Genomic DNA, 24,298 nt, shown 5'->3' with positions numbered 1-24,298 from the left:
GGCCCCAGAACCCCAAGCTGCTCAGGGAGAAAGTGGTGCCGTGTGGAGTGGAGGTCAGGGGTTGAAGACAAATTCTCATTCCAGCCCTGTCCTTGGCTCTCTGTGTGGCTATGGGACAACTACCCAATCTGACTGGGCCTCAGTTCCCCTTCTGTAAAATGGAGATAACACTTTATGCTTCCTGTATCCTGGGTGAGGGAGACCCCTTGATGAGATGAAAGAGATGAAACGCTTTGGAAAAGAACAGAGTCCTCAACCGAGGTGACCAAGTGTCATTATTATGAAGATATTTGTAATTATTATCATCCTATTTCTTCTCTACCTCCCTCTGCTGCCCTGCTGGGCCCGGGGAAACCCTTGGCTCACATTTAGCTTCTCAAACGTTTATGAAAAATGAGTCCCACCCCCTGCTGCTGCTAGAACTGCGTGGAATGCTTTCTATTAAAAATTAAAAACCACTTGTCGAGTCCCTGGGAACATTCAGATTACACAGGAAACAAGTCCCTTCTCACACTCCCCCTCTTACCACCGCCCCCCGCCCCTATCAACTCCCTCTTTGCTCATCACTTACAATGCCAGCTCACTGCACTGGCCTCAACTCCACTTCCGGCTGCCCAATCAGGGCAGCCTAATATAGATGAATGATACACAGGAGATGTAGGAAAGTGGCTGCATGGAAAGGGGGGTCAGAAGAAAGGGGGGGAGGAAGCAGGTCAAGAGACAAGGGACAGAGAAGGCGGCATACAGAGATGGGGTAAGAAAGTGGGTCAGAGGCCGAGAAACAAGAGACAGAGATGCAGAAAGATGGACAGAGAGAAAGTGACAAAAACAGAGGTACCCAGATACATAGGGAGAAATTAGAATAGAGAAAGAGAGATGACGGTCAAAGAGGCAGATATACATATATATACATATACATATATATATATATCGAGAGAGAGAGACAGAGACAGGGACAGAAAGAGGTTGCCATGGACTTACCCAGGCAGGCAACACTTGAGTGTGTGTGTGTGTGTGTGTGTGTGTGTGTGTGTATCTCATCTATCCCCCTGAGAAAGGGGATTCTTCTTTAGTTCCAAATTGAGTGCCATTGACTCTTCCATCCTCTCCCCATTTAAATGGGTCACTCCGTGGAGTAGTCTGGTCACCTCGTTTATTCAGGGCAGCAACATTCTAAGTTTCTGCTGTAGCATCCCTCGGCCAGTTGCAGAAAGCAAACATTTTTGGCGTATTCAGTTCTATTCAGTTGCCCAAGATATCCAGAGCACCTACTATGTGCTAGGCCCTTGAGGGTAGGGTGCCACATTTGCCACCTTTGTGCTCATTGATGCGTGGGCACCGGGCCTGGCAGAGAGGGGCTGCTTGTGTTTGCTGAGGGGTTTGTTGATGGAAAAGACAGAAAACGAAGTGAAGCCAGGGCCTGTGCTCCTCTCTGCCACCTCTCTCCACCAGAAACCTCCTGCCCCTTTTCTCCCCATCCTGGGTGGTGAGAGCCAGTGCCGTTGCTAGGCAAGGAGATATTGCACATATAGATCTTCCTGGACTTTAATTAAAAACATCTTTAGAACGTGTCTCTGCAGAGGCCAGCAATTGATTCCTGGCTTGGGCCTGAGGGCTGTTGAGCCACACTCTCTCCAGCAGCAGGTGGGACAGTCAGAGGGTCCCAGCCTGCCCCGCCCTCCCCAAACAGGACCTCTGGGGAGCACACTGCCCCCTGCCTTCCTCCTCTCTTCTCTGCCACCGTCCTCTCAAGCACGGGCCCTGGCAATCAGATAGTATGTCCTCCCAATTTTATTTCTCCCTCCCCTCTCGGGCCTCAGTTTCCTCAGCTGTAAAATGAGGGTATCTACACTTAACCCAAGAGAGTTCCTGGGAGGATGAAATGAGATTAGGGGTGTGAAAGTGCTTTGTAAGCTCTAAAGTCCTGTGCACACTAAAGAGATGGCTGTGACTGTTTCTCATGCCCACTGAGACAAGTAGCTTAGGTTCTGGATCCAGGATTTGGATCCGGTTCTGGCTCCAGCTCTTACTATGGAATCTCAGGTAAGTTACTTTATCTCTCTCGGCATTTATCTCCTCATTGGTAAAATGAGGACAGTAATACCTGCCCTGCTTATTCCCCAGTACTGTGAGAATAAAGGGAAATAGCTTTGTGAAAACAGTGTTGGCTGATAGCTATTATTTAGTGGATGTCCTGAGAAGTGCAGACTGTACTACAAAAGAGTCTTTTTCCATCTATTAAAGATGCTGCTCACAGAGGGATTGCAATACAAGAGAAAGCGGCTGTGGCAGGGCCCCTATCCGTTTCCACAGTCTGTTGAGCCCCAATCTCATGGTCCAGCAATGCCAATCCTATGGCATATGTGCCTCCATAGCTTCCTTTGCTCCCAGCAGACATCACTAATCGATTGTGGCATTCTTTTCTGCTAAGCCTGAATGAGACCTCAGACACCTTCTCAACACAGCCCTATGACCAGTTGATCAGAGTTGGCACCAGAGATGAAACTGATCTGCTAACACTTTGAGTGGCAGTATCTTGCTTATCTTTGCATCCTCACATACCTAGCAAAGGACCACATACATAATAGGAACTATTATGTATTTACTGAATTAAAGCAACTGCTTATTTTTCTATCCCATTCGGGATATATATATATGTATATATATATCTAAAGTAAGTACTAATAAATGTTTGCTTAGTTGGGTCACTCATCTTTGCAACCCCTACAGACCCAAGTACACTGAAGGCCTTGTATATAATGGGTGCTAATAAACATTTGTGGATTTAATTCAGTTACTTATCTTTACATCCCCAGCAGTGCTCAGAATAAAGTAGTGGGTGATAGATGTGTGCTGGATTGAACTTCTCATTTCTGTATCTTCAGTAGTGCCAAGGATTTTGTCTTATACATAGTTGGCATTAATAAGTAGGTGAAGTTGAACTGGGCATTGGAGCCCTGTGAAATTCCCTTGCTGTCCACTGGTCAGGTTCTGCCAGCCTACATAAGGGATCTGGGCCCCCCAACATCAGGAGATTATCTAGTCTAACTCTTCCATACCAAAACTCACTCCTTTGTTGATTTCACCCAGTCTCAAGCTTTAAATTCTCACTTTGCGGATGACTTCTAGCCCTCATTTTGCTTTTGACCTCCTAACTTAGAGATCTAACTGTCCCCTTGACAACTCCACTTGGATTTCTAGTAGACATCTCAATCTAAACATGTCCAATAAGGAACTCTTAATTTTGTGCTGCAAATTTGCTCTTCCTGGAGCATTTCCCAGCTCAGCAATAGCAGTTCCATCCATCCACTTGCTCAGGTCAAAAACTTCAGCCTCATCCTTGTCTTCTCTCTCTCTCACTCCCCTCATCCAATCTCTCACAAACCCTGTTGGTCTGCATTCAACACACATCCAGAATCCAAATCACCATTACCTCCTGTCCCAGTTATAGGTGTCTCCTCACCGATCCCCCTACTTTCACCCTTAACCCCTATAGCTTAGTTTCAGCCAACAAATCATCTTTTAAAAATCTGTGCTGGATCATAGAACTCCTCTCCCCACCCTCCGCCCCGTCTTACTCAAAGCACAACCACAAAGCTTTCAGCAGCTACAAAAGTCCTATGTGCTCCAGCTTCTGGTATCTCTTCTGACCTCCTTGGACCTCCTCACCCCTTCCTTTACTCCTCTTTTCAGCCACACCAACTTCCTTGCTGTTCCTCAAACATGATAAAACACATTGTGCCTCAGGACCTTTGCATTCACTGTTTCCTCTTCCTGGAACATTCTTTCTCTAGCTTAGTTTTTGCGGATCTTTTGTTGCAGTGCAAGAATTCTTTAGTTATGGTGCAGGCTTAGTTGGTTCTTCAAGTGTCCCCGGAACCAGCAGCATCAGCACCAGCTTTGACAGCATCTTCGTTAAAAATGCCAACATTTCTAACAGCCCAGATGTGCTGGGCTTCCCCAGTGACTCTGCCTGCCATGCAGGAGACCCAGGTTCCAACCCTGGGTTGGGAAGGTCCCCTGGAGAAGGGAATGGCAACCCACTCCAGGATTCTTGCCTAGAGAATCCCACGGACAGAGAAGCCTGGCGAGCTATAGTCCATGGGAGTTGCAAAGAGCGGGACACGACTGAGCAATTAACACTGAATCAGAAACCCTGGGGGTAGAGGGGAGCCTTCTGTGCTTTAACAAGTCATCCAAGTAACTTGGATGTACAATAAACTTTGAAAACCACTGTTTCACATGAACCTCACCAAGATGGTGGAGTAGAAGGACACGTGCTCATCTTCTTCTGTGAGAATTCTAAAATTACAAGTCGCTGCTGAACAACCATCGACAGGAGAATGTTGGATCCCACCAAAAAAAAAAAAGATACCCCACGTCCAACAGCAAAGGAGAAGCCCCAGCAAGACGGTAGGAGGGGCAAAATCACATTTAGAATCAAACCCCATATCCACCAGAGACACTCGGAGGGCTCAAACAAACCTTGTGCATACCAGGACCCAGAGACCGCACAGAGACTGAGCCAGAACTGTGTTTGAGTGTCTCCTGCAGAGGTACGGGTCAGCAGTGGCCTGCCACAGGGGCAGGGGCTCTGGGTGCGGCAGACCTGGGTATGGCATAAGCCCTCTTGGAGGAGGTCATCATTAACCCACCATAGAGCCACCAGAACTTACACTGGACTGGGAAACAGACTCTTAGAGGGCACAAACAAAACCTTGTGTGCACCAGGACCCGGGAGAAAGGAGCAGTGACCCTACAAGAGACTGACCCAGACTTGCCTGTGAGTGACCCCAAGTCTCCAGCGGAGGTGTGGGTCGGCGGTGGCCTGCTGCAGGATCAGGGGCACTGAGTGCAGCAGTGCATCATGGGACCTTCTGAAGGAGGTCACCATTATCTTCATTACCTCCACCATAGTTTGGCCTCAGACCAGACAACAGGGAGGGAACACAGCCCTGCCCATCAACAGAAAGTTGGATTAAAGCTTTACTGAGAGCATGGTCCCACCCACCAGAATGAGACCCAGCTTCCCCCTCAGTCAGTCTCTCCCATCAGGAAGCTTCCACATAAGCTTATCCTTATCCATCAGAGGGCAGACAGAATGAAAACCACAATCACAGAAAACTAACCAATCTGGTCACAAGGACCTTAGCCTTGTCTAACTCAGGGAAACTATGAGCCATGCCATAGCCACCCAAGACAGACAGGTCATGGAGGTGAGTTCTGACAAAAAGTGGTCCACTGGAGAAGGGAATGGCAAACCACTTCAGTATTCTTGCCTTGAGAACCCCATGAACAGTATGAAAAGGCAAAAAGATAGGACACTGAAAGATGAACTCCTCAGGTCAGTAGGTGCCCAATATGCTACCGGAGATCAGTGGAGAAATAACTCCAGAAAGAATGAAGAAATGGAGCCAGAGCAAAAACAATACCCAGCTGTGGATGTGACTGGTGATGGAAATAAAGTCCGATGCTGTAAAGAGCAATATTGCATAGGAACCTGGAATGTTAGGTCCATGATTCAAGGCAAATTGGAAGTGGTCAAACAGGAGATGGCAACATCGACATTTTAGGAATCAGTGAACTAAAATGGACTGGAATGGGTGAATTTAACTCAGATGACCATTATATCTACTACTGTGGGCAAGAATCCCTTAGAAGAAATGGAGTAGCCATCATAGTCAACAAAAGAGTCTGAAATGCAGTACTTGGATGCAATCTAAAAAATGACAGAATTATCTCTGTTCATTTTCAAGGCAAACCATTAAGTATCACAGTAATCCAAGTCTATGCCCCGACCAGTAATGCTGAAGAAGCTGAAGTTGAACGGTTCTATGAAGACCTACAACACCCAAAAAAGATGTTCTTTTCATTATAGGGGACTGGAATGCAAAAGTAGGAAGTCAAGAAGCAACAGTTAGAATTGGGCATGGAACAATAGACTAGTTCCAAATCGGGAAAGAAGTACGTCAAGGCTGTATATTGTTACCCTGCTTATTTAACTTATATGCAGAGTACATCAAGAGAAATGCTGGGCTGGATGAAGCACAAGCTGGAATCAAGATTGCCGGGGGAAATATCAATAACATCAGATATGCAGATGACACCACCCTTATGGCAGAAAGCGAAGAACTAAAGAGCTTCTTGATGGAAGTGAAAGAAGAAAGTGAAAAAGTTGGCTTAAAACTCAACATTCAGAAAACTAAGATCACAGCATCTGGTCCCATCACTTCATGCCAAATAGATGGGGAAACAGTGGAAACAGTGAGAGACTTTATTCTGGGGGGCTCCAAAATCACTGCAGATGGTGATTGCAGCCATGAAATTAAAAGACACTTGCTCCTTGGAAGAAAATCTAGGACCAACCTAGATAGCATATTAAAAAGCAGAGACATTACTTTGCTAGCAAAGGTCTGTCTAGTCACAGCTATGGTTTTTTCAGTAGTCAGGTATGGATGTGAGAGTTGGACTATAAAGAAAGCTGTGCACTGAAGAATTGATGCTTTTGAACTGTGGAGTTGGAGAAGACTCTTGAGAGTCCCTTGGACTGTAAGGAGATCCAATCAGTCCATCCTAAAGGAAATCAGTCCTGAATATTCATTGGAAAGACTGATGCTGAAGCTGAAACTCCAATACTCTGGCCACCTGATGCAAAGAACTGATTGATTGGAAAAGACCCTGATGCTGGGAAAGACTGAAGGCAGGAGAAGAAGGGGAAGGACAGAGGATGAGATGGTTGGAGGGCATCACCGACTCAATGGACATGAATTTGAGCAAGCTCTGGGAGTTGGTGATGGACAGGGAGGCCTGGTGTGCTGCAGTCCATGCGGTCGCAAAGAGTCGAACATGACTGAGCAACTGAACTGAGAACTGAGTTTCACATAGCTCCTTGGTCCATTCCCTTGGTTCCTTCAAACCTTGTTCAAATGTTCTCTTATAAAAACGGAAGGCCGGTATGTCCCTACTTCCCTGGTGGTTAAGAATCCGCCTTGCAATGCAGAGGATGTGGATTGAATCCCTGGTAGGGGAACTAAGATTCCACACGAATTGGCGCAACTAAGCCTGCGCCACAACTAAAGAATCCTTGCGCTGCAATACAATGTCCATGTGATACAGCGAAGATGCAGCCAAATAAATGAATAAATACAAAAAAAGATAGGTCTCTCCTGACCCCTCTGTCTAAAGTAGCACTCCCCCGATATAAGTCCCAATTCCCTTGGTCCTCACATTTACACCACAGGGTGTATTTATATCTTGACTTTTTTCTTTCTTTCCTCTCTCTCTCCCTGCCCTAAATGTAGGCTTCCTAAGAATCTCCGATGCCTGAAACAGTCTCTGGCACAGAGTAGGCACTCAATAAACGTCTGGGCATGAATGAGCCCGCTCTGTGTTCAGAGGGGAACCTGGGGCCCAGAGACCAGCAGGGACTTTCCCGAGGTCACACGCGGCGCCAGGCTTCCTGACCTTCAGATGCGGGACCGCTTTGCAGAGTTAGGCTCAGCGTGGCTGGCGTGCCCCTCCTCAGAAGCGTGGCTCATTGGAGGCCCCTGGCACACTTCCTTTCCCTTTTAAGCTGTGAGTGATTTAATTTGTGAGCGCTGGTGCCTTTCATGTCCCAAGCTGTGTCCCCACTCCCTCTGATCTCCGAGGCCGCCCAGACCCCGGTGCTGCTTGTCGGCCCCGCCCCCCTCAGCCCAGATCAGGAGGCTCAGTAATTGTGACTGATTTTCAAAGCTGTCTGGAGTCTTCGTAAGCACCCAAGTGTCGGATTTGCTTTTCCTTCAAAAAGTTTCTCAAATGAAATAAACTAATTTAATTTCTGCCTCCTCCTCTCCCCTCCTGGGTTACCCCAGCTTGTCCAAGTTAAATCCCCACTTTTTCCTGAGAGGAATGTCAGAGTCAGTGGACCGGGATGGGGGGGCGTGCAGGGGTAGGGCGGGGGTTCCTTGTGGCTGGGCTCATCAAGCTGGGGGCTGGCTCAGCCTCCCACTCTCTGGGTGACCTTGAATGAGTCCTTGCCCTTTTCTCGGTCACTTTCCCCATGAGTGACACAAGAACCTTGCCACTCCAAAAGCCTGGGAGGCCAGCACAACGACCTGCTTGGCCATTAACTTGCTATGTGACCCTGGGTCACATCATCTCCTCTCTCTGAGCCTTGGTGTTTCCATCTGTTCAATGGGGATGCTGACATCAGTCCTGCCACCTCTCAGAGTCAAAGTGAGAGTGAAGTGGTGATGGGCAAGCCAGCATGGGGGATATGGGACTATAGCTCCCTCTGGACCCCTCATTCCCATCCACTCTCTACCCTGAGGCAGAGGGAGGCTTCCAAAATGCAAGTCTGCCCACTTACTTCCTTGCTTAAGCTTTTCCCAGGCTACCTGCTTCCCTCAAGTCCTTTGCATGAGTCCAGTTTCATCCTCTAGCCTCATCTCTCGCTATCTTTCTGGCTTTTCCATGTGGAAACGTGCAGTTCAGTTTTGGGTGAAGAGAGACAGGGCTACATCTCTTTTGGCCAGAGTTTGAGTCCAGGAGTAAGGGCTACCGGACTTGGGAAACCTCTGACTTGCAATGTAACCTGGGACCCATCACGGCTCTTCTGAGCCTCAGTTTCCCCACTTGCAAAACTGATTTCTAAGTACTTCCTGGGTTTCTGCCATGGACAACCTCCAAATTCATCCCTCTAGCTCAGACCTTGCAGCTGAAACTGGATACTGAACTGCCTTTTTCAAGATCTCTCCTTGGCTTTCTAATAAATACTTTCAACTTAGTTCATCTAACCAAACTCATAATTTCCCTCCATCCCCACAAATCGGTTCCTCCCACTGTTTCTCCCATCTCAGTAAATGGAGATTCCATCTATTTAATTGCCTAGGTCAAAATCTCAGTAGTCATCCTTGAATTTTCTTTCTCTCACACCCCACATCCAATCCATTAGCAAATGCTTTCGGCTCTACTTTCAAAATATATCTAGAAGCCGACCTCTTTTCAGTACCACCTTACTGCTACCACCTTGTTCCAAGCTACCATCATTTCCTGCCTAGGTAATTGCAATATCCTTGTCAACAAGCTATCTGTTTCTGCCTTTCCCCCACCTCTCCATCTAATCTTCATGGAACAGCCACAGGATCCTGTTCAAATTAAGTCATATCATGTCACACTTCTGAACAAGCCCCTCCACTAGCTTCCCAGCTTGCTGAGCATAAAAGGCAAAACCTTGACTATGATCACACGGCTGCCCGATCTGGTCTCCTCTCTGCTTCCCCTCAGAGGGAATTCAGCCTTGGGACCTTTGCTTATACTGTTCCCACTGCCTGGAATGCTGTTCCCTGGGTGCAGGCTCTCACTTCTTTCGAGTCTTTGCTTCAGTGTCTTCTTCCCAGCCCCAGGACTGGTTTGTTAACTTGCTTCCTGCCTGTCTTCCTTGACCAGAATCGCCCTTCCATAGAAGCAGAGAGGCTGGTCTGCCTTCTCCTTGCTGTGTCCGCAGGGCCTATGTATATTTGTTAAATGAATGAATGAATTCATTCAGCAGTTACAGGACCTGTCATATGCACGCATGGGTCTTAAAGGCCGTGCACATCTGCACACGCATGACAGTACAGTATGCACAGCAGACAACACCAGCACACCAGTGGGTGTGTGTGTGTGAACACAAACCCACACCCACATTCACACCCCGCATTCCCTGTTCTCCCACCATCCTTTGCGCTCACCATTTTCTCTGGTGGGGAAGGTGGTAGTGGCCGGCTTGCTCCTCAGCCCATGACTCCAGTTTCTATCAGGAGCCCTGGGCTAAGTGATTGTCCAAGACTGTGCCTGGGCACCTGGGCTGACAGCTGTACCCTGACTCCCCTCCCCACAGCAGGCTCCCTCTCTTAACCCGGACGTTCTCCTTCCCCTCTTGCTGACTCACCCCACCCCCCAGAGCCTACCGCCCACCTGTGGGTGAGAGCTCGGCCACGCTGCCAATGTAGGGGCCATGCAGGAAGCGGGGCTCGCTGTCGTTGATGTCCTGCACCTTGATGATGAACTCCGACTCGGGCTCCAGCAGGCGGTTGGTGGCACGGTCCCGAGCTTGAGCCCGCAGTGTGTAGAAGGTCTTCTGTTCCCGGTCCAGGCGTTCCATGGCGTGGATGTCGCCTGTCAGCTCATCAATCAGGAAGATGGTCCCAGCGCCCTCGCCCGAGATGGTGTACTTGATGGCCCCGTCACCCTCGTCTGAGTCCGAGTGGATCTGGGGAGGCAGGGAGGAAGGCAGAATGGAGGCCAGGGTGGGAGCTCCTGTTGGTGCCCCACTCCCCCAGCAAGTCCCACTGGGGGCCTGTTCCTAAGCACATCTCTTCATACGCATTCTTCAGTGAAGACACTGAGGCTGGGGAAACCAAATGTGATCCCAGTTCCAAGCCTCACTGTCTGGCATGTTTCACTAGCCCGCCATGGCTCTTCCTGCTCCAGCCCTGCCCTTGTAATCCACCTTCCCCTCTGTGGCCAGAGATATCAGCCTCAGAGGCAGATCTGAACAGGTCCTCCCCCTGCATGGCTCCCTATCACCCTTACAAAGAAGTCACAGCCACCTCCACACCTCTGCTTCTTCTTTGCGTGCCCTGCCTTATTTCTCTATCTACTGAAAGTCTCCTCATCCTGCAAGGCTTGCCACATCTTGCAAGTTTAAATGCCACCTCTTCTCAAAAGCTTTTTTTTGGACCCACCCCCACCCCCACCTCCACTCCACCTCCAACTCTGCTATTCCGCTCCAAGATCTTTGCGAGACGTCAAGCCATCGTTATCACGTTCACTGTAGCCATGCTTCTCAAATCTTAATATGCATGCAAATCACCCAAGATCTTGGTAAAAAGCAGATTCTGACCCAAGGAGTTTGGAGTGGGGCCTCAGAATTTGCATTTTTAGCAAATTTCCAAGCTGCTGTCCATGACCCTCGCTGGAGTGACAGGGCTAGGGTCCCTAGGCTCAGAGCCCCCAGAAGTATCTTCTTACTTCTCTGGAGAGCAGCCTCAGGGCGTGGCATACACTGGGGACAGGGACTGGAAGGACAGAGGGGACAGGGGGGTGCAAACTGGAGGAGCACCCACCATGTGCCAGGCAGTGTGCTGAGCAATTTACATACTTATTTGGTGCAGAGGGCTTTAAAAAGAAAATTGCTATTAGAGTAGGTTTTGCTATCTTCACTTTGCAGTTTTTTTTTTTTTTTTTTTCATTTTCCTACTGAGGACTAGAGAAATGGGATGAATTGCTCAGGGTCAGACCACTGGAGGAACTGGTCTGGTCCACAGCCTGAGTTTTCTCACTCCATCCTCACGCCTCCTGGGAGAAGCCCGTGGTGGAGGGAAGAAGCAGTACAGCTTGGTCAAGCCTCGGTGCCAGCGTCACCTCCCTGTGAGTTCTTGCACAAGTCACTACCTCTTTGGGCTTCAGGTCCCTCCTCTATAGCATGCGGCGCATAATAGCATCTCCTCCTAGAGGTGCTGGAGGGCGGTATGCCTGCATGCTAAGTGGCTTCAGTCGTGTTCGACTCTTTGTGACGCCATGGACTATAGCCCGCCTGGCTCCTCTGACCATGGGATTATCCCAGGCAAGAATATTGGAGTGGGTTGCCATTTCCTCCTCTAGGGGATCTTCCCAATCCAGAGGTCGAACACGCGTCTCTTACATCTCCTGCATCGGCAGAGGGGTTCTTTACCACTAGCACCACCTGGGGAGCCCACATGGAGGGCTAATTGAGTCTGAAGTCCACCTAAGGCCCTCAGCACTTGCCTGGCACCAAATGACGTTTAGTGGTACCTCAGCAGAGCCCCTGCTGGTCCAGGTGGGAACACTTTGGATGCTGAATCACAGAGAGGTCCGAGGAGCGGAGGGAGCCGAGGGGACGGAGAGGAAACAGACTATTTACCACAGGTAGGGAGCCTTTTCACTATTTTAGCAACTGGTACAACTATACTGGTAGGTACTAGCTGAAAATCAGTCCTGCCTGAGACATAGTAAGTGTCCCATAAATGGTAGCTATCATTATTATTATATTATTACTAAATGTTAGCTATATATAACTGGGATTTAATCCAGGCATGCTAAGCTCCAGAACCCAGGCTGTTTTCACTGCACCGAGATCTCCTGGGCAAGGAACCAGCAGAAAGACTATTCTCCCACATAGAAACACCCAAGTCCTTATCCTACAACATCCAAATCTCTCAGGCAGCTCTGAGCAGAAGAAAATGCATCCAAGGAAGCCAGTGACCTTGGGCGGCTCTCTGCTGCTCTCTAAGCTTCTGTCAAGATGGGGCATGAACAAGAGAAGCCCTAAAGGCCCCTTTCAGGCCAGGACGCCATGTACCCCAGCCCACTCAGCAGGATAACAGGTGCCAATGAAGTCATCACGAAGAGGGATAAAAGCCCGCCCCCTGCCACGCAGGAGGAGCCCGGGTATAAATTCTGCTGGTGGAACTTTGTGTCTGAAAGGTGGATTATAGAAGTGCCATTTGGAAGATTGAATGGCCCATAAACATTTTCATATTTCATTAGCCGATTAATGGGCATCTCTCTCTTTTTGGCGAGTCTGCTGATTCTCAGCAGAAATTGCGGGGAGTAAATGGAGGCGTCGGGTGGAACCTTTCCGGGTCCCCGTCCTGTTATAGATTGCCCCAATTAATGCCCGTCCTGGGCTCCACTGAGAAGCCTTCTTCCTGTCCAGTTACTGTTAATAGATTTCTCATAAGTGGCTGGATTGTAAAAACCTCATAACTCAGTTTAATACCCCCAATAAAATTATCTCAAGACATCGGCCCTGAATCATTGGCAGTGCTGGAGATGAGGAGACCTGTCTCTCCTGTTTGCTGTTTACACTGTTCCTCCACCTCTGCCCGGAGGAGGTGGGGACCACAGAGGTGAATGGGTTCCCTTTTCGGATGACTTCACCCACTTCCCAGTCAGACCCATTGCAGGTTTATTTAATCAGCACACACTCCTCCCCGGAAGTCTGGTGGAATAGATGCCATTTGGGGGAATGCGTAACAGCGGTAATCTTATTAGTCTTCATCACCACCCTAATAAGAATGAAATGTCATTCTTAGTTCCACTTATCAGATGAGGAAACTGAGGAACACAGGGGAGGTCATTTGCCTGGTCACCCAGCTAAGTGCAGGAAGCCAGTCTCCTGAACCCATCACTCATGAACGTTGTGATCACATCATCTGTTATTTTTATCCCTCTGGGTCCGTTTTTCCACCTGAGAAATCAGATCAAGTCCTACCTGGCACAGATGCGGTGAAGATGAAACAGGAGCATGACCTACACCCTCTGTAGGGTTTCCCTAGAGGCTCAGTGGTAAAGAACCCGACTACAAATGCAGGAGAAACATGTTCAACCCCTGGGTCGGGAAGATCCCCCGGGGAAGGAAATGGCAACCCACTCCAGTATCCTTGCCTGGGAAATATCCATGGACAGAGGAGCCTAGTGGGCCACAGTCCATGGGGTGGCAAAAAAGCTGGACACAACTCAGCGGCTGAACAACAACACACTCTGTAAGTGATTGTCTCCTTCCCGTTCCGTCTCCTAGGTCTCCATCACATCCCTGAAGCCTTTAACATTTTAGCTCAGCCTCTGGCCAGGGATCACCTACCAGTGAGGAGTAGAAAGGAGGGAGTGAAACCCAGTGATGATGTCATTGATATTCTTCCGTGAAGTGTGACACAGAGCTCACGCTGGGGCCCAGGGGCTGCTCTCTGGGGACAGCAGAGTCGGACAGAGCCGGTCAGCCTGCAGAGGAGCTAAGAGCTCAGACCTGCAGATTTGGGCTGGGTCAGGGCTGCTTCCCACCCCCCACCCCGCTGGTTCTGGAATGGAGAGGAAGTGGACAGAAAATCTTGGCGGGCTAAAGTCCACAGGGTCACAGAGTCAGACATGACTGAAGTGACTTAGCATGCACACACATGCCGATCGTTCTATCCCAGGATGATATTTCTCAAGAATCTCAGCTATGACGCTGGAGGATGGGACTTTTATTTACTGAGTGCCTACTACATGCCAGATTGCAAGCCTCTGCAGAAGTCTAATTTAACATTGTGTCAGGACTTCCCTGGTAGTCTAAGTGGTTAAGGATCCGCCTGCCAGTGCAGGGGACATGGGTTTGTTCCCTGGCCCAGGAAGATCCTGCATGCCATGGGGCAACTACCCTGGCCCATGTGCCACAACTGCTGAGCCCACACTCTATAGCCAGTGAGTTGAAACTGCTGAGCCCACGTACCCTGGAGCCCGTGCACCACAACAAGAGAGGCCACTGCAGTGAGAAGCCCACACACACCATCTAGAGAGTAGCTGCCACTTGCCACAACTAGAGAAAGCCTGGTGCTAGCAATGACAACCGAGCACAGCCCAAAATAAATAAATATAAAAGAAAACACTGTGGCCTATGTAAATGTCTCTCCATTTTCCAGGAGAACAGACTGAGATGGTCCCAGGTCTGTCTGACTCCAAAGCACAGGTTGGTCCCTCTGCAGCCTTTGGAATCTCCTCCACTTCCACTTACAGCTCAGTCGGTAAAGAATCCAACTGCAATGCAGGAGACCCTGGTTCAATTTCTATGTCAGGAAGATCCGCTCGAGAAGGGATAGGCTACCTACTCCAGTATTCTTGGGCTTTCCTGGTGGCTCAGCTGGTAAAGAATTGCTTGCAATGCAGGAGACCTGGATTCGATCCCTGGGTTGGAAAGATTCCCCTGGAGAAGGGAAAGGCCAAGCAGGTCCCAACTGACCTTCTCAGTCCGACACAACTGAGCGACTTTCACTTCACTTCACTTAGTCCACTTACAACATTTCTGGTTAAGGAAGAGGGAGAAAGGAAGAGGGGGTGGGCTGGAGGGCAGTCATGGGGCTGTATGGCTTTGACAGAGGCCTGTACCAGCCTGTATCCACAGGCCACAGTCATTGGCGGCCTTTTCAATCTGAGCCTCTATCTCATCATTTGGAAAAGGATTTCAAAATCAGAAGAGGTGACGGGCTCTGGATACAGGAAGAGCCAGGTGCCAGCATCTGCTTTGTCACCTACTTGTTGCCTGGCCCCGAGTGAGAGGCTACCTTCCTCCAAGCCTTGGTTTTCTCAGCAGTAAATGAGGCTGACAGTGCTTCCTCAGAGTCTAAAGAGGCACTAGATAACATGTGGGAGCTCCTGGCACATACTAAGTGCTCACTGAAGACAAGTTTCCTTTCCTCTTCTGGAACCTGGTCTCAAGAGAGATTGAAGGTCACCAAGTGCATCCATTCCCCCATCTCCTGACGTAATAACCATGGGCTCAAATCCTGACCCACTGGAGACAGGGGGGCCATTAGGCAACATCTTCTTGTCTTTTATTTATTTTTAAAGTATTTGTTTATTTTATTATTGTAAGTATTGTTATTATATTATACTAATTATATTATTATAAGTATTATTTTATTATTCTTATTTTATTTATTTTTATTTTCTGACCCTACCACGTGGTATGTGGGATCTTAGTTCCCTGACCAGGGATCGAACCTGCATCGCCAGCATTGGAAGTGTGCTGTCTTAACCACTGGACCACCAGGGAAGTCCCTCTTCTTGCCTTTTAGACTCAGCTTGTTTCCTCCTGCAGGTAGCCCTCCCATTTGCCCTCCACCATGCACACTCCCCTCTGCTCCACACTCGCCTATAACACCCCTGTACTGCAGTCTGTCTCCCCAGTTCTCGTGGGGCTCAGGGGCAGGGACTAACTTTGATTCATCTTTGTCTCAATTCCCCATGCCAGGCACACAATAGGTGTCCTGACTATGTATGCAGAGAAAATACAGGGGGAGTGGGAGAGGTGAGTGTGTGTATATGTGTGTGTGTGTGTGAGAGAGAGAGAGAGCAGCAAGTGTGTGTGTGAGATGGTGAGCTCAGATCAAGCACAGGGCTGTGCATGTCCATCTCCCTTGTACCTAGGTTAGGCCCCAGCACCAAACACTGAATACATGAGTAATGAAATATACAACTGTCGTTGTGTGTGTGTGTGTGTGTGTGCTTAGTTGCTTCAGTTGTGCCCGACTCTTTGCAATCCCATGGGCTGTAGCCCACCAGGCTCCTCTGTCCATGGGATTCTCCAGGCAAGAATACTGGAGTGGGGTGCCATGCCTTCTTCCAGGCGGTCTCTCCAAACCAGGGACTGAACGCATGTCTCTTATGTCTCCTGCACTGACAGGCGGGTTCTTTACCACTAGTGCTTACCTGGGAAGCCCTGCAACTGTCATTAGAATTTTGCAACTGTCTTCCAGGATTTCTGAAGGATCCAGTCACTCTGTTCAATCCCAGGTACCCTTGAGCTAGACTAGGAAGGACAATCACTAGGCACACTTTTAGACCCTCTATTGTTACTGTCACCTCCTTGATATTTCATAATGATCTTATGGCTCAGAGTTCATCCTTTCCCTATTGTACAGATTGGCAAACTGAGGCTCACAGAGGGCACACCTCCTACCTAAAGCCACACAGCTAACAAGAGGCAGCCCAAGGCCTGTCTGCCTCCACATCCTGGGTTCTTTTCTCTGCAGCTATTGGAGACAGCCCCACAGGGGATTCCCCCTCCCTAAGCCTCAGCCCGGATCATAAACAACTTGAAAAACACCAGAGTGATGGCTTCTCATCCTTGGGAGGGGGGTGCTGAAAAATGGGATTTACGAGGCCATTAATTACTTCCTCCTAATTAAATCAAAATTAAATGCGAGCAGAGGTACGTTTTCCTTATTAAAGACAATTAAACGGACAGTGCAGCTACGCAAATAAAACGAGCCCAGGATTTAAACGGAAAGCAAATCAAATAAAAAGCCTCCCCCAGAATGAGGGATCTGTTCATGCCTGTGCTACTCATAAACCAGGAGTTCATCAATTTTCTTTAAATATTAGCAACTTAATTAAATCTGCTCTCCTCCCCACTTTAATCCTGCCGTATATCTAAAATAGATCTCACCGCCCACAGGAGTTGGTCATAAGTGCTGACCCCATAATTCTCTTTAAAAAAAAAAAAAAAAGAATTAAAAATCCTACAAAACCCACATCCAGCTGACAGAAGCCTCGGGGGAAATTACAGTTCGGAAAAGGGATTAGTCAAAGTACCCAGATTGTATGGAAATATTGGGAGGCCACTCTGAGGGTGGGAGTTGTGGGAAGGTGTAGGGAAGAGGTGGGCCCCCAAGCTGTTGGGGTGGGGGCGGGGCAGGACAGCAGAGGGATTTGTTGGTGTGGGGCCCTGGTGACAACCACCGGGGCCCAGTGGCTTCTGCAGGTGCCAACAGGAGCCTGGCGGTGAGTGATGGAGGAGGCGGCTGCAAAATAGGTTACCGTTGGGCGCCTGGGGTTCACTCCGCGGATGGTGCTGTTGCTAAGCTACCTTTGGAATTCGACAAGGACGGATGCTCCCAGCGGCTCCCTGGGGCGGGGGACCGGGAAGCAGTGAATTAACTGAAACTGTGGAGAAGTCCTTTCTCCCTGATGAGTGAGAGAGTGTGGTATGAATGTGTGCGTATGTGTGTGTGCATACACAACCACTTGTACAAATGTGGGACTTGGCTGGAACGGGAACAGGTGGTTTCAAGAGGATGAGCTCATCTTCCCAGAGTGAGGGGTGGGCTGGCGACCACCTCCCCGTACTTTGTGGTGAGAAACTAGCACATCAGGTTGCAACGAAGGCTTTCGGGATGTAGGGCGTGGGTTCATAATACCGGTGTATACTCAAGGCAGTGGGAATATCAGGCAAGATCCATCATAATATAAGCTAATACTTACTAGGCACATAGAATGTGCTCTCCAGGTTCTTGGCATATGCTAACTCATTGAATCCTCACTGCAACTCTTTGAGAAGGTGCCAGGTACAGCCTCACTCAACAGGTGAAAGAAACTTAGGCACAGAGAGGTTAAATAATGTGCCAAGGTCAGAAAAGGAGTCAGCAGCAGAGCTGAGATTTGAGCCCTGGCAGTCTGGCTCTGGTTGAACAGCAAAGTGAATCAGTCATACATATACATATACATATACATGTATGATAATATAAATACATATATATATACATGTATATGTATAATAATATAAATACATATTCCAATGAACTGTGGAAAATTCTGAAAGAGATGGGAATACCAGACCACCTGACCTGCCTCTTGAGAAACCTATATGCAGGTCAGGAAGCAAAGTTAGAACTGGACATGGAACAACAGACTGGTTCCAAATAGGAAAAGGAGTGCATCAAGGCTGTATATTGTCACCCTGCTTATTTAACTTCTATGCAGAGTACATCATGAGAAACACTGGGCTGGAAGAAGCACAAGCTGGAATCAAGATTGCCGGGAGAAATATCAATAACCTCAGACATGTCGAAGACACCACCCTTATGGCAGAAAGTGAAGAGGAGCTAAAAAGCCTCTTGATGAAAGTGAAAGAGGAGAGTGAAAAAGTTGGCTTAAAGCTTAACTCTCAGAAAACGAAGATCATGGCATCCGGTCCCATGACTTCATGGGAAATAGATGGGGAAACAGTGGAAACAGTGTCAGACTTTATTTTGGGGGGCTCCAAAATCACTGCAGATGGTGACTGCAGCCATGAAATTAAAAGACACTTACTCCTTGGAAGGAAAGTTATGACCAACTTAGAGAGCATATTCAAAAGCAGACATTACTTTGCCATCGAAGGTCCGTCTAGTCAAGGCTATGGTTTTTCCAGTAGTCATGTATGGATGTGAGAATTGGACTGTGAAGAAAGCTGAGCATTGAAGAATTGATGCTTTTGAACTGTGGAGCTGGAGAAGACTCTTGAGAGTCCCTTGGACTGCAAGGAGATCCAACCAGTCCATTCTGAAGGAGATCAGTCCTGGGTGTTCTTTGGAAGGAATGATGCTAAAGCTGAAACTCCAGTACTTTGGCCACCTCATGCGAAGAATTGACTCATTGGAAAAGACTGATGCTGGGAGGGATTGGGGGCAGGAGGAGGAGGGGATGACGACAGGGGATGAGATGGCTGGATGGCATAACCAATTTGATGGATGTGAGTCTGAGTGAACTCCGGGAGTTGGTGATGGACAGGGAGGCCTGGCGTGCTGCGATTCATGGTGTTGCAAAGAGTTGGACACGACTGAGCGACTGAACTGAACTGATACATATACATATACATCCCTGAACCACACACTATACCACCTTTCACAAAAAAGAGTGCTTTGGGCACATGTTTGCAAAGAGATGGAAACCTCTCTTCTCCCTGCACAGAGTGCTTTTCTGGAGGTGGCCTTGAGAGTAAGGGAGGAGGGGCTCTGAGTGAAGATGATGGAGGGGGAAGATAACGTAGTCATGACAGCAGTGGGGATGCTGGGAGAGGTTGCTGTGAGAAGAAGGATCCCTGGGGCTGGGCACAGTGCGGGGCTCATCAGTTCAGTTCAGTTCAGTCATAGAAGATGCTTAATGCAGGACAGTACTGTGTAGGACAGGGAACTCTATTCAGTACTGTGATGACTTATATGGGAAAAGAATGTAAAAAAGAGTATAGATGTATAACTGATTCACTTTGCTGAACACCTGAAAGTATCACAATGTTGTAAATCAACTATACGCCAATAAAACTTTTTAAAAATTGCACTGGAGGAATTCCCTGGCGGCCCAGTGATTAAGACTCCATGCTTCCACGGCAGGGGGTGTGGGTTTGACTCCTGGTAAGGGAACTAAGATTCCATATGCCCCATGGCCAAAAAGTTAAAATAAATAAATAAATAGGGTCAGGATATTACAAAAAAATACTATTAAAAAATGCACTGGGGCAAGATCTGGTGTAGAGCCTCACCTCTTGGGGTTGGTTCTAGTACTGTGCTGGACTCACCCCATCTCTGCTGATCCAAAGTCCCTGGAAAGCTGAATGGCCTTGGCATGATGCTCATGATGTTCTTCTGGCCTCAGTTTCCCCTTCTTACCAGGAAGGGGAGGTACTAGGGACCCCCATCACCTGGAGATGGTGGTTCAAGGAGACAGGGGTGGTGTTTGACTCATGACAATAATTGGTAGGTGGATGCATGAACGAGCAGCTGGTTTATTTCATCTGTTGGGGATGTGGATGGCTGAGGAGACCTTCTCAGAGCCCCAGCTGGCAGGCAGACAGCACGGCTGGGGTGCATGAGACCACTGCAGCTGACAATCAGGTAGACGTGTCAGTCACTCCCTGAGTTTCTGGGCTTTTTCTGAACCCAAATCTCTCTCCCAAGCTTGGAGAGGTTTGGAGAAGCAGCACATGGGTTTCAATCCTAGCTAAGCCACTTGCTCACTCTATGCCTGTCCACTCTGCACCTCGAGTCCGTTGCCTACAAAATGGAATGATTTCTACCTTGCAGTTTAAGAGTTAAATGCTTCATATGGGAATAATGAGAAAACAACAATAAACAAACAACCAGGGACTTCCCTGCTGGTCCAGTGGTTAAGAATTTGCCTTGGATCAAGCATATGGCTGTTCATTTCCATTTTCCCTGTACCTAGGTTAGGCCACAGCACCGAACATTGAGTTATGAGTAATGAGATATACAACTGTCATTGCGTGTGTGTGTGCTAAGTCGCTTCAGTTGTGCCCGACTCTTTGCAACCCTATGGACTGTAGCTCACCAGGCTCCTCTGTCCATGGGATTCTCCAGGCAAGAGTACTGGAGTAGGTTGCCACGTCCTTCTCCAGGGAATCTCCTGGCCCAGGGATCGAACCCGCATCTCTTTTGTCTCCTGCATTGGCAGGCGGGTTCTTTACCACTAGAGCTTACCTGGGAAGCCCACTTCACTCATGCACTATAAACATCTCAACTCCTGACAAGACTCTAAATAAGCCAGATTCTGTCAGGCCGTCAAGTCTTTTTTATAGGCTATGCCCTCTTCCCATCAGCCCAAACTTCTACTCATATATTAAAACGCAGCTCAGGCATTTAGAAAACACTTCCACAAAGCCAGCCAACAGATACCACTTAATGAATGCCTACTCAGTGCCAGGTGCTGACCTGTGAAGCTTTTTATGCACCAGGGTGTCTCTTCCTCTCCACCATCGCACCCATGAGGGGCTTAGGGATTAAAGGGACGAATGAAAGTCCTTCTCAGTTCCATATACTCTTAAGGCATAGACCTTCAGTCACATTAACCAACACTTACTCAGTGTGAGAAAGTAGCTTTCATTCATTCAATGAACAATTTGTGAGCAATGTCTGTGCTAGGCACTAGGGATTTTATGGTGAGCAAAACAAACACAATCTAATAGGAAAGACATGCATTAATTGCATAATCAAACAAAAACACATACATAATGAAGTGTTATGAAAGAAAGATATGGGGACCTCAAGGGGCACATAACAGGGAGGTACAGCCACATGCAGGGGGGTCTGTCCCAGGTGACTGTGATCAGGGATGGCTTCCCTGAGGAAGTGGCATTTCAGTGGAGACCTGAGTGTGAGATAAAGTCAGCAGCAGAAGGAGCAGGATGGGCACATCCCTGGTGGTCCAGTGGTTGGGAGACTGCTTGCCATTGCAGGGGATGTGGGTTCGATCCCTGGTCCAGGAGGATCCCACATGCTGTGGGGCAACTGGGCCCCTTGCGCCACAGCTATTGAGCCTGTGCTCTAGAGGCCAGGAGCTGCAAGTACTGAGCCCATGTGCCCCAACCACTGAAGCCCACGCACGCTAGACTGCGCTTCCCGACCAGAGAAACCACTGCAACTTGAGAATAGCCCCCACTCTGCAACTAGAGAAAACCCATGCACAGCAAGGAAGACCCAATGCAGTCAAAAATAAAAAGAAGGAGCAGGATGGAGCAGTTAGGGGAGGCAAGTAATCTAGGTAGGTAAGGGGGTGTGGGGCTGGCAGAAGCCTCTGGGGGCAGCAGAGGGACCAGGGAAAGGCATCAGAAGGGTGTCCTGGCCCAAAACTCAGAAGGAGTGTGCAGATGAGGTTGGAGGAGCTGGATCTTTGCAAGCAGTGGAGCATAATTTGAACTTGACCCCGAGTGCATGGGAAGCAATGGACGGATTTTGAGCATAGCAGGGAGACTCTGTGTGTGACATGATCAGATTTGCAAACTCCTTTCTACATTCTGGCAACCCGTTCCAGTATTCTTGCCTGGAGAATCCCATGGACAGACGAGCCTGGCTGGCTACAGTCCATGGGGTCTCAAAGAGTCGGACATGACTGAAGAGACTTAGCATAGCATAGCATTCTGCATTCTAGCTGGGTCCAGCTACAAGAAGGACTGGCTTTCCGCCCTACTAGCCCTCTGGCTCCTGGTCGGGTAGCTAAGAGTCGGCAGGACTGAGCGACTTCACTTTCACTTTTCACTTTCATGCATTGGAGAAGGAAATGGCAACCCACTCCAGTGTTCTTGCCTGGAGAATCCCAGGGACAGAGGAGCAGCGTAGTGGGCTGCCGTCTATGGGGTCGCACAGAGTTGGACAGGACTGAAGCGACTTAGCAGCAGCAGCAGTCCTCTCTGCTCTAAGATGCGAAAGCAAGCGGGTCCAGAGAAGGACGCAGGGCAGGGATGCCAGCAGAGTGAGGATCCTGTGGTCCACCCGCCCCATCAGGGCAGCTGGGAGGAGGCAGAAGGGATTTGGGAGGGGTTGGGAGGGAACTGGGATCCCTTGCGTCTGCCAGCGGGTGTCTCTGGGGTCCTAGGAGTAGGATGGCGGGTGCTGGGTCCCACTTTACCTTGCCCACGTACAGGGGCTCGGTGCCCGTGTACTCCTCCACCACGAAGAACTGGTTCCACACCCAGCCGCGCTTCACGCGGCCAGCGCCGGGCGCGCCGTCCTGCACCGACGGCGCAGGCGTGCCCGCCGCCCACAGGGCTCCCAGCAGCGGCGGCGGCGGCGGCGGCAGCAGCAGCAGCAGCAGCAGCAGCAGCAACGCGGGCGACAGCGCGGCTCCCGCCCGGAGCCCCCGGCCTTCGGGCCGCGGCCTCATGCTTGGCCTGAAAGGGGCCCGTGCCCAGGAGCATGGACGGGAGGCACCAGGGTGTCGCCGCTCGGTGGCCAGGACGGAGCGGCGCCGCAGTCACATGGTGGGCTCAGCGCGGCCGCCGGGGCGCCGCCCCCGACGGGGCACCCGGACAGGCCCGCGGCCCTGATCGCCGCCCAGCCGCGGGGGCACCCGGCTGGAGGGGGAGGGGGCGCGACCGCACCCGGGGCATGGACGGCCCCCGAGGTCCCCGCCCGCGCCCCCTGGCGCCGGCGCGGCTGGGTCACCAGGCAGCGCCTCGGCGGCTCCGGAGTCTGGGATGCGCCATGGTTCCTGCGCGAAGGGGTGCTGGCCGGGGCCCGCTGGTCCTTCGGGGACTAGGGGCCGTCCCGCCCAGGAGCCTGTGAGATATACAAGAAGACGTCAGAGGAGGCGCTCTGCGGGGATGGGGCGGGTTGGGTCTATTGTTTTGTCCTTGTAGGTACCAGTTAAACACCTGCTGTGTGTCTGGCACTGTGCAGGGTGGGACAAACAAGACAGAGTGGTCCCTGCCTTCTTGGGCCTACGGTCTAGCAATCCTGCCCCTCCCCGGCTCCCTCCCCTAGCCCGGATGCTTCCGTTGAACACCCACCACTCACCTCTCCTCCCCCAGCATCCCTTTTCCTCAGACTCCCTGGTCCTGCCCTTTCTTAGTGGTCCTGGGCCATCCCACGTGCCCACAGGGACAGGGACCCCTTGAGCTGCTTTTCCTGCCCTCCCCCCACCTCCTGACAATCTCCGTAGCCCAGCTCCCCCTACCCCCCATAATCTCCGGTCCAGAGAGGAAGCCAGCCCTTCTAGAAAAACTCCAGAGCTCCCAGGACCCAGCCTCCTGGGTGCATCGAGTCCAGCAGCCAGCCGGCCACCCTACCAACCCTCCGGCCCTCCCACGGCAGCACAGAGAGGTCATTCCATCCAAAGCAAAAGCCGGGGGAAGGCCCTCTGACCTCAGGTGAGTCCCTCCACACCCCACTTTCAGGAGTGGGGCACCTGAGTCCCAGAGGGCCTTGCTTGGAGGCACCCTGTGTGGCTTTGGCAGGGTCACACATACCGCGCCTCCCCCCCCCCCACCCCCGGGCTTGCCTTTGGTGTCTCCACCCCGCCCCCCACCCGCAGAAAACCTTCCTTTCCCGGAGGCTGATAGACGCTCCCCCCACTACCCCGACCAGCACTGCCTCCCCAGATCAATCCGTCTCTCCTTCCCGCCACCCCCCAACCCCCATCAGATCCTGCTTTCAGCCAGAAAGGATCTGAGGGACTAACTCCTACTCCAGCCATAATGATGAATAATGGCTTCGTGTGGGTGTTTACA

General features: G+C 50.0%; 1 protein-coding gene across 1 annotated transcript in view; it reads right to left on the bottom strand.

The window, feature by feature from the left end:
• CDH22 (cadherin 22) overlaps positions 1 to 22,953 on the bottom strand; it is an 83,331-nt gene extending 60,378 nt beyond the window's left edge. Inside the window, exons 1-2 of the mRNA XM_040248207.1 lie at positions 22,699 to 22,953; positions 9,940 to 10,234 (exon numbers count right to left, since the gene is read on the bottom strand). Coding sequence (XP_040104141.1) covers positions 9,940 to 10,234; positions 22,699 to 22,953 — 550 coding nt within the window. The remainder of the gene's footprint in view (positions 1 to 9,939; positions 10,235 to 22,698) is intronic.
• Between the last annotated feature and the right edge of the window lie 1,345 nt (positions 22,954 to 24,298).

This window comes from Oryx dammah, unplaced genomic scaffold, assembly GCF_014754425.2.
Source record: "Oryx dammah isolate SB20612 unplaced genomic scaffold, SCBI_Odam_1.1 HiC_scaffold_10, whole genome shotgun sequence".
Taxonomy (NCBI): domain Eukaryota; kingdom Metazoa; phylum Chordata; class Mammalia; order Artiodactyla; family Bovidae; genus Oryx; species Oryx dammah.
Note: the sequence above shows the minus strand (reverse complement) of the source record. Positions and strands in the feature narration are given on the sequence as shown.